This window comes from Myxocyprinus asiaticus, chromosome 38 (genome assembly GCF_019703515.2).
Source record: "Myxocyprinus asiaticus isolate MX2 ecotype Aquarium Trade chromosome 38, UBuf_Myxa_2, whole genome shotgun sequence".
NCBI lineage: Eukaryota > Metazoa > Chordata > Actinopteri > Cypriniformes > Catostomidae > Myxocyprinus > Myxocyprinus asiaticus.
In genome coordinates this window covers 13,744,281-13,755,391 of record NC_059381.1, presented here as the reverse complement: position 1 = coordinate 13,755,391, position 11,111 = coordinate 13,744,281, and the positions used below count along the sequence as shown (strand labels likewise).

General features: G+C 37.2%; 1 protein-coding gene across 1 annotated transcript; it reads left to right on the top strand.

The window, feature by feature from the left end:
- Positions 1–805: 805 nt before the first annotated feature.
- Positions 806–7,108, top strand: LOC127428948 (barH-like 1 homeobox protein). Its single transcript, XM_051677646.1, has 3 exons — positions 806–2,093; positions 3,883–4,105; positions 5,517–7,108. The coding sequence occupies exons 1-3, from the start codon at positions 1,640–1,642 to the stop codon at positions 5,812–5,814; spliced, it is 975 nt and encodes a 324-aa protein (XP_051533606.1). The 5' UTR covers positions 806–1,639; the 3' UTR covers positions 5,815–7,108.
- Positions 7,109–11,111: the final 4,003 nt, after the last annotated feature.

Genomic DNA, 11,111 nt, shown 5'->3' with positions numbered 1-11,111 from the left:
TGGATGGATGGATGGATGGATGGATGGATGGATGGATGGATGGATGGATGGATGGATGGATAGATAGATGGATGGATGGATGGATGGATGGATGGATGGATAGATAGACAGACAGACAGACAGACAGACAGACAAATAGATAGATAGATATACTTTTTTACGGGATGTACTAATACATTAAAACCCATATTAAAATGCATGTTTGAGCTATTTTGTTGTTACTAACGGAAGGCTAATATTCTTTGGGTATGTGTGTTGAGAAAATGAAAAATAAATTGTGTTTATTTGTATTTCTACAGTTGTATCAAATATGTCATGCCTTAGAACAAACAAATGCGATACGTAGTGTAATTAAGCACCTTTAAATTTTTTTGAATTAGAATAGGTAAAAAATAAAAATAAAAATAAAAATTAAATACAAAAAAACTAAAAGTGAATGAAGTGGGAAAAAATGGCCGAATTGCGAAAAAGTGGTCAACACTCGATGTGCGCTCGGAGGAGAGGAGAGAAAAGACCTCCCCACTCCTCATAATAACCCATTATAAGCCTCGTCGATGATGTAATGAAAGCAAACAGTGTGAAAATTGCCTGTAAACAGTTGGATCCGACTCTCCTAATGAATTCAGTGTCTCTTTTAATCAAAGTGGGCGACCTGCGGGGAGGGTTTTAGTGGGCGTGGGGGGGTCCACTTTCCTCTTAGCGAGCCAGTCAAAACCCCAAAACACCTTCTAACCAATGGAAGCGTGTCGCTTGGGACTCACGTGGAAGGGGTGCTCTTAAAAACCTAGCTAGTGAGTTTTGCACAAGTTCATTTTTAGGCTTTATCCGTCGCGCCTCTGACTTTCCGTTCCCAAATGTGTCTATTTAACACGCATTACCTCATTTGCGCTTCTGTCTTCTCACCGCATTTTTTGTGCTCTCCTTCGTCCAACGATTTCGTGTCTCGCATTGCATCACCTGCACTGGTGCAGAATGCGCGTGTCTTTCCCAGCCGGATTCAAATCTGCTCGCTACTGCGAACTACCTCTGAACTGCTGAAAATTTCAACACTCCTCTGCTCATTAGACGCCCGGCTTGAGTTTGCGCGCAGTGTTTATCGCGCTTTGCTTCTGTCCGTGGTGCTGAAATGCACTCGTCCTCTAAGTAGGCTACTTGGGTTTTACACTAACCATCTTAACGTGTTATCTGTTCTTTCAGAATAGCTTTTTGAAATAATTTGATAAATAATTCAAAGCAACCATCGATGCGTCTCGCTTCTTCACGAAATACAAGGATTCGAAAAAAATTAAATAATTAAATTTGCCATCCGAGAGTATATTTAGACTGTATCGATTTTTATCGAAGGAGCGAGGAGGTAAAGAAGAAGGAAAAAAAAAAAAACATTTTGGAGGCAGAGTCTCTGTCTCCACACAGAACCTCCATAATATATATATATATTTCTTTTTTAACTTCTAAAAGTCCTCAAGGAAAGTTTTCAAGAGAGGGGATGAATATTTCTCATTTCCTATTCTGCTTTGGATTTTCCTCCTGGATAGATCGCTGTTAAATCTCACTTCTACAAGTACCATTCACCACGTAGAACTTGGTTGAATACAGATGATAATTTGAAGAGAGGCTTCACAGAAGCAGTAGAGTGGAGATGGAAGCGTCCACCACCGGCTCCAGTTTTGGAATCGACTCCCTGCTATCCCACAGGCCCGGAAGCCCAGTCCTTGCAAAGGGGGACAGTTTGGTGGGGGAATGCCGTTCCTCACTGGAGTTCAGCCCCAGGTCAGACTTAGAGAGCGGTTGTTCTTCTCCTCCGTCCCCGAGGCGAGAGTGCGGTGAGGATGCGGCGCAGAGACAGGGTCACCCCCTCGGGCTTGCGTCCCATTTGCAGCACGGACCGATCTCCGTTGGATCGCAACCTCGGACTGTCACTTCATCCTTCTTAATAAGAGATATTCTGGCTGACTGTAAACCTTTAGCAGCTTGTGCACCTTACTCCAGTAACGGCCAGCCGACACAGGAGACAGGGAGGTTGGCATCCAAAATCGCAGAAGACTACATTGAAAAGATCCACAGTAACTCATCTTCAGACAGTGAATACAAAGGTAAAAATATAAACTCTTGTTTAATTATTTTTATAACATTATTTCACATGAATTATGACAACCATAACTAATTTCCTAGCATATTGTTCAATTACAAGAATCCTGACAGTGAACACGTTTTAAAGAATTTGAAATAAAATACTGTACTATAGCTACTGTACATTATATTTTGATGATATATTCAATTAAAAACTTTAATAAGCTATAACAACTATATGGAACCTGAAAAAATATGAGAGAAAAAAAATCACTCAGTAATCCGTGAAAAAGACCATTGTTCAGTGTTTCATGTGAAACAAGTTTCATTTATTCCAAATTGTTCCATTGTAGCTAAATGACATCAGATCATTAAAATGCAACTGATTATCAGATAAATATAATTGACAAAGTGTGACTGGCCTGAAAACTGAAGCGCATGACCATTATTTAATGATCATTTTTTTAACCAATTTATTTAATCAATAACCTAACTCAGTTAAGTAATATTTATAACTGTTGATATGCAGGCTATCCACTTCAGATATATATATCTGAAAATATATTTCCGTCAAGTGTAAATATAGTGACATATCTAAAATCTCTCAAAATATCTAGCTATTTTGCTGATGTTATCTAGATTATTAACTCTTTGCAAGTGAAGGATATAGTACATTTTGAACATGATGCAAAGCAAAGAAAGTTGCCCAGAACAAACGCACACAACCAGCAAGATCTGTTAAGGATTTGTCTGGGTGACATTACATCTGAGGAAAAAATGGGGTGAACATATGTATCCTGTATATACCATTAGATTGGTGTCATGAAACACATTAAGGCAAGTGACTATAAATTCACCAATTAATGGAGTAACACATTCAATATATTCAATCAACGTGTTATTTATTAGGAGGGCATTATTAGTAGTAGTAGTAGTAGTATGTGGTTGGTTCTTTTAAATGGCCAATTATAGATTTGGTATTGTTGTTGCTGGTGTTATAACGCTATAAAATCGTTATTATTACTATCAAGCGCTTTTAGTGGAAGTAGGGCATGGTAGGACTCTACAGCTTCAAATATACTGATTCCAAATATACTGGCACTCACACCATGATATTATTAGTTTGGCACGTCTATAGGCTGGATCGGAGAGTGAGGTGATCAAAATTAATGCCCTCCAAATCAAAGTCATTCCATCTCCAGAGCGCTTGTAAAGAGTGTGTTCGTCGCTTTGATTTTTGCCTTTCTACCCTCTTATATTTCGGGGATTTGATGCAATTTGTCCCAGTGCTAATCAGATTTGTAACGCATGGGGTCGGGCCGCTCTTTATTTCGCTCTTATCCCTGGGCCTGTGAAGTTTCTCCGGTCTCGGTTGAAAGGTTCCCATCCCTTGTGGCTCAATTAGCCGGATTATTGTGCTCCTTGAGAGACGACTCAACCACTCGACTTGCAAGATCTCTCGCGTCGTGTCCCTCTCTTTCTGGGTTCAGAGAGAAAAGAGTTTGGCTTCGAGAGAGAGTGTGTGTGATGGTTGAATTAAATATCAAAACCCCGTGTATTGAAATTTTGAATATGCATAACATAATTACAGGCACACACGAGACCATAAAGTATTTAGCATGGGTTATGTGTAAACCATTGATACCATAACAAATGATGACTTGCCAAATGGCCCATCCGTAGGCTATACTGAAAGACATGGGCTAACTTGACATTATAGACTCATCAAAGATACAGACTTTCATTCATGTTAACTTTAGTGACTTTTCTCATGTCAAACTGGTTTAATCAGTGCATTTCCACATGTTTCAGTAAAAGAGGAGGGCGACAGGGAGATCTCGAGCAGCAGAGACAGCCCGCATGTCCGTCTGAAGAAGCCACGGAAAGCGCGGACAGCTTTCACTGACCATCAGCTCGCTCAGCTGGAGCGCAGTTTTGAGCGTCAGAAGTACCTGAGTGTGCAGGACAGGATGGAACTAGCAGCATCGCTCAACCTGACCGACACGCAGGTCAAAACCTGGTACCAGAACAGGAGGTAAGCATGTGGTCTGTTGCAAAGGGAAATAACTGTACACCTCCAAAAAAAAAAAAAAAAAAAAATGATGATGATAATGGTGATAATTCTATTTAGCCAATGGTCTGATAGCCGTTATTTCTAAGTTGCAAATTTTTTTATTGCATTGCATTAATTTTCATTGCATTTTATTGCATCAGTTCCAACATCAGTTTATTGCATTCGTTTTACTATATTAATGAGAAACAAATTTAATGGGTAGCTATTACACTCATTTTACTTTTGGTTGTGCAGTTTCACGCGCGGGCGCATGCATGTGCATGACTGCACCAGCCAAACGGAATAACCTTGTCAGGTGACGCCGTTGCATCAATTGTGTTCGACTAAGCAAAAGGGAAACCAACATTATAGCATAATAGCCAACTAAAAAAAGATTAAGCATTTAATGTTACCAGAGGCTCCGAAATGTATTTAATTCTTGGATGGTTGTTTATTTCTTGATGTGAACAAATAGCAACTATTTAATAAAAAAAAAAAAAAAATAATAATAAAAAAGAATGAACACGAGATATAGTTACCATATATAAATAGACTACTAAAAATAAAAAAGTGGTTTAATTAAATTGTTCTTAGTTCTTTTTTATGTATTTATTATGCTTGCATTTAAAGGTAGTGCCAAGCCCGACGACACGATTAATATCGAACATTTTATTTTGGGATTTACACATTAGTGCATCTTCGATGAAATATTAAGATACTCTACACTACTTATACAAATTTAATTACTTATAACAATTATATTTGTTTAAATATTTCGTGCAATTTGTGGGTTTTTTCGTTTTATATTTGCCTTTTTTTATCATATCAAGACCTGGCTATTCATTTTATTTAACGTTCACATTTATTGTGTAACTAAGATCAAAATAGGCTACTTTAAGAACATTTCCCATAACTCTCATCAGACACGTGGTCCTCATAAAGTGTTGCATATGGCGAGGCGTAGGCTAGTGAATATCTGTTCGCCAATTTCACATTTATGAAGCACTCAGATGTAAAGGGCAACGCTTTGACAGCATTCTGTTCTTGTACTTTCTCTTCCTAATAATATGTTTGTCGTATTATTATTGAAACGCGTCGTTAAAGTTCATATGTAATATTTGCAGACTTGATATTTAGAATTGGTGATTTAAGCAAGAGATGACTTAGAGAGTTCTCAGTTTTCATTTCTTTTAGGAACCCTTTGGGCTTCATATTTCAATGCCAAAATGTAGTCGTGCAATGCAATGAAAGTAGGATATTCGGTGAAGTTTTATGTTTTGTTTTTTTTTTGTTTTTTTTTTTCATTCAACTTTTTTGCCACTGCTTTTTTATGACTCTTGTTTTGTTTTTGTTTTTCACTTCACTAACATGACTCTCGTTCTTCTTAAAAAAGGACAAAGTGGAAGAGGCAAACGGCAGTCGGACTTGAATTGTTGGCGGAAGCTGGGAATTATTCTGCCCTGCAAAGGATGTTCCCCTCGCCGTATTTCTACCCTCAAAGCCTGATGTCGAATCTGGACCCTGGAGCAGCGCTCTTCTTATACAGGGGACCTTCGGCGCCCCCGCCGGCGCTACAGCGTCCTCTCGTTCCCCGGATTCTCCTGCACGGTCTACAGGGCGCCAACGAGCCGCCGCCGCCGCCTCTGCCCCCCCTCTCCGGTGTGCTACCCAGACCGACACCACCACGATGAACGGCATGTTTCGGACTCATTTCAATACATGGCAGCTTTGAACTTCACCATCAAAAACGATTTTACTGGTGACGAAGTATTCGAGATATATTACTAAGCCACAAAAACAAAACCTGATACACGAAAAGTGATTAGAGACATTTTACAAATGATGAGGACAACTTATTTCATTATTTATTTATATGGTTTTTAACTTATATGTTTATATTCGTTTACTTTAATTGTTAAATCTGGAGAACACATATACAGACCGTTATATAGCTACAGATTGCAATAATAACGGGATAACTACATGGTTCACAAAATTATTATTATTATTATTATTAATATTATTAAATTAAAAATTTTCGAACTAGGCAAGATAATAAATGTGAATTGTTGATCCCTGACGCACATAATATTTAAATGGAAGATTCATATTAAAACTATCCTGAGATCAAATCCAGGTCATAAGTAAATCGTGGGCTTTCTAAATGTACAAAGAAAAATAGGTGTAAATAAGAATATTTTGTTTTATGTTCAAAGACAAATCTTGAATTTTCTCTCTTTTTGCATCATATTTCCAAGCCTCATGTTAACAAGTGATATTGATGTGAGCAGCACATTTAAAATCAAATGACTCTACAAAAATGAAAAGAAAAGAAGTACTATGTCACTTTTACATTTGATAAACAGTTGTAAGTAACAAAGCTAAATGGGTTGGAGTGCTATCGAAACAGAACAAGCAGTTAACTAGTGGTATGATCGACGAGATGGATTATTAATCGATTATTAATCGATTATTTTTGTGCTGCTTTTTCATTTTCTGTATTCCTACACAACTGCCAGCAAAATTACTTGTGTGTGATGAGTGTATGAAGGGGCGTGGTGGACACCCAAAAAATACATATTCATTTTGATGTTGATGGAAAAATCCAAGTTCTCCTTTCAGGTCACTTGTGATCTATAAGATGTGAATGAAATTACAGGCTCTTCCTCGTCCATTACCAGCCTTGGTATCCTGCCTACACAAACCCCATGTAACCGCAAGTGTTAGATCGGGCATTGTGCATCTCTGTATATAAAGCCGTTGAAATATCTTGTCATTCTTTCTGGTGAAGCTGTATATTGAAAATAATGATGTGTGAAGTAATGATTCTCGTATTTCTAAATGATTTTCGTTCGTGCCCCCGTGTGCTTAGCGGTGTAAACTTCTTGAAAACTCTTAAAACTGCTGGATGTGCGGGGGAGGGTGGTCTTTAAGCAAGGAGGATTACTTTTATAAATGTGCTAATAAAGATCTTTCATTAATTTACCACTGACTGAGAATGTGGAGGTAGCCTATACAAACGCGGGGTAAACACACACTGGTGTTCTCATAGACTGTTCAATTAAGTTAAACCAACAGCCAGTATAAAGGGTATGCCGGTGCATAATGCCCGTGCCAGGTCTGAACATCTACACACAAAAAATATATGAATGAAAAAAAATCAGGGGTTCTTTTATTGTATAAGTTACAAAAGACTGTATTCTGCAACAAGATAATGGAACATGCTCTTTTTGCATGCTTTTTATTTATTTATTTCTCACGGGAAGTCCCTTAAGACGTTTAGACGTTGACAACATGAAATTTAACAGAAGTAAAGCCAATTTGACTTCTTGAGAAATTCACATGCACTATAGGTACTATAATCATTTATTTTGCATGGAACTTTAAGGTAAATTTATAGTAATTTCAAACAATTACAGAAGCTACTATATATATATATATATATATATATATATATATATATATATATATATATATATATATATATATATATATATATATAACTAATAATAGCTATATAACTGTAAATATAGCTAATTAACTGTAATAATTACAGTTCAGACAAAGTGATAAGGAAGAATTAAATTGGAAGAATTAAACTGGATGTCATTTAATTACTTATTTGTAGATTCTGGCGCTCCTGACAACCCATGGAAAATTATTTAAAGCTGTTACATTTTGGATCTACAGGCAATATACATGATAGAACGGCATATTTTTCTTTTAAGTTGTAAAGGACCAATCTTAACATGAAAACTGTAAAGAATAAAGCTCAATATTAAATAATTAAATAAAAAAGAAGGAAAAAATTTAGACCAAAAAAGCAAACTAATAAAATACAAATATAAGATACACTGGTTACTTCAAGTTATTGCATTTAAAATGTATGTTCTGTCCATATTTTCAGTGTAGTTTAATGAAAAGTAAAAGTTTGCTTATGAAAATAACATAAACAATGCCACTGATAGCAATGTCATAAAATTAGAGCTCTGAGAACTCTATTACTGGCAAGTGTGTTTGAATAATTTTAAACATGACTGTCAGACACTTTGCTCAAACCCCACACTATTTGGTTAGCATCGTGGATTTAATTTGTCGAACCTACAAAAAAAGTTAATAAGAATGTTGCACCAAAGGAAGAGAACATTCGCCAACCTAACCTTATGGAAACGTCTGGAGATTTTCAAAGGGCTTTAGGGAACTTAATTCCACCTTCATATATTAAAATTTAACGTGAATGCCTATTATTAGGTCATACCTGAAATATCATTTTGACGAGGCAGTTTCATACACATTAGAACAATGTTCATGCTGCATTACTGAATACTGATAAAAAAGGGAAATTGCAGGTACAAAGAGATTGGACATTAGTTGTGGGTGTGTGTGCTCTCTCTCTCTCTCTCTCTCTCTCTCTCTCTCTCTCACACACACACACACACACACACACACACACACACATATACATACTTTTCACCTTCCATTGCCTTATGTCTATGTGTAAAGTGGCTTACAACTTTTTGCCTTCTACAACAGCATCATGCATCACTAATCAAGCAGTTCACAATGTCATTTCATTCAGTTTTCATAAACAATATGTGGCTGAAATATTAATGGTCACCTAAGTGTGTAATTGTTTAAGTGCCCTAAATGATCCCATTTGGAAATGGATTGTTTCCATACCCTTTCTTGAGAGTGTTGGTTTGCTGTTCTTTGCCAAACGGCCCCAACAGCTGGTAACCGGGCAGTGCTGACTATGAGGACATCTGGTCAGCGGCAACCCCATGAGCCTAATGACTGACTTTAACCAAACCCAAAGCTTAGGGTTTGGGGACTATGCGATCTGATAGGTCGAGTGAATGGGATATTAACAAGAAGACAAAAGACCTTAATAGCTTTTAATTGAACGTCGATAACGTGTAAGCTATGATCAGTCAGTCCCCTGCTGCAAACTTTCGCATAGCACATGTCATCTAGCGTCTCATCATTTGGCTCTCAATCATGAATCCGAAAAGGAACAAAACATACTTAGGATTAATAGATGAGGGGAAGATGTAACATATATACTGTATATGTATTTATATATTTGTGTTGATCACTAATATATTCATAATAATATAAAACTGGCATAGGCCTAGGCCTGTATATTTGTATCGCCAATCCACAAAAGATCAAACTTTTTTTTTTTTTTTTTAATGATCACATATATCTGCAGATGATCCAAAGGAGGCCGATGACCCCCCTCAATATTTATGAAAAGGGTTATTCTTGCGAAGTGCGCAGCTGATGGCGAGAAAAGCTCCACCGTCTTGTAAAGAGACGCAGAGATTTTTGCATGTGAAAGGATAGTGGTAAATCCCTCGGCTCTTACCGAGGATTGTCCCCGGCTCAGGGTTAATGAAGTGCGGATAGAGTCGCGCTGATCTCCCGACAAACAAAAACACAACACGGAGAGCTTAGAGCCGCAGGATCAGTGACTCTGATTAAGCTCATTGACTCAGAAGAAAAACCAAACAAAACAGCCTTCAGATGAAATTAAGAGTCAATCAAAGTGCAATTTGCATCGTGGTGCGGGCGATCGTCTTTTTCCCATGATTTTTTTTTTGTTTTTTTTTTTTTGTTTTTTGTTTTTGGACGATTTCCACTTTTTGACGCGTAAAAAAAAAAAAAATAGAATCAACATCAGCTGAAAAATAGAGTTTTAATGTATAAAAATAAACGTAATAAAAAATAAATTAGCACGCCAAATAGTCAAGGCTTGTTATAGCCTATGTATTATTTATGGGATCAGATATACAACGAAAATGGATATTATTTTATCACTTCGATGTCAGCATTCTGGGGTAAACAGCTGCCGACTGAAAAACCGACAAATTTGGAAAACAGCCTTAATAAATTTGAAAGCTGGCCTTGACTCAATTCATAAAATGGTTTCAGAACGTTTTAAAGCTTTCAGAGGATAATAATGATTTAAAAAAAAAAAAAAGAAAGAAAAAAAAATGTTGCTAGTAAGACATAGGCTACACATCTATAACGTACTAATCTATGGGCAGAATAGCTTGGTGTTAACAATTAAAATCTAGCTGTTTTGCCTATCATGCATTACATTCCACTCTAAATTCTTAGTTTATGTATTTAAAATATAATGTATTATTTATAATTTATATTATAAAAATACAATCAAAACACTAAGAAAACATAGAATTTATGCTAAATCACTTAAGTACTCTTATAAAAAACAAGCAAATTAATGACATTTCTAATAATGATAAAAAATTACCAAACTAAATGGGATCAAATCCCAATGCAGTTGTTCAGGTGTGGGCAGGGAGCTGGGAATCTGGGACAGAGATTGGGCAAGGTGATCAGTGGCACCTGCTGCGGGGTCATGACACCCGTGACCCTCAGGGGAAGGTGGATGCGACATTGTCACTTTGCTGCCCTCACTTTTGTCCTCTACATCTGTGTATAAACCTGGACATTGGATAGATAGTTACAGGCTGGTGAGACAAGGGGAAATTATGGAGAAGTGAAAACACTGCTGGAATAAAAAAGAACGTTTAAAAAACAAACCAGAATGATCTGAATCAGCAACACACAGACGCATATAGAACGAGATAGAAACCAGACAGCGAGTGTTTCCCAAGGTACTATCCTAGGTATCAAATCCAATCCTTGCCTGAAGGTGTGAAGGGTGGAGGAATAAAGGCATCAGGGTGAGATAGCAAGATAACTCCATAATCATTCCTCCAGTAAAACCCAAAGCATTCTAAACTCGGGTCAGGGGCAAAAGGATTGACATACCCATCTTGGCAAATAATGAAAACACTTTTTCCTTAGTCTGGGAGAAGACTGATAGAAAAAACAGAATGAGACAGAGAGAGAACAGAGAATAGTCCACATGGAAAAGGATACAACAGTGGACATAAAAGGTACTTGTTGCAAGAATCCCCTGCAGTCAGCAGTAACAGCCATGGTCCTCCCAGCAGGG

Excerpts from the sequence above, each read along its gene's own strand:
- LOC127428948 (XM_051677646.1), top strand. The coding sequence starts at position 1,640 with ATGGAAGCGTCCACCACCGGCTCCAGTTTTGGAATCGACTCCCTGCTA. Across the intron at positions 2,094-3,882 it reads TTCAGACAGTGAATACAAAG|TAAAAGAGGAGGGCGACAGG; the intron begins GTAAAAATATAA and ends CACATGTTTCAG. Across the intron at positions 4,106-5,516 it reads ACCTGGTACCAGAACAGGAG|GACAAAGTGGAAGAGGCAAA; the intron begins GTAAGCATGTGG and ends TTCTTAAAAAAG.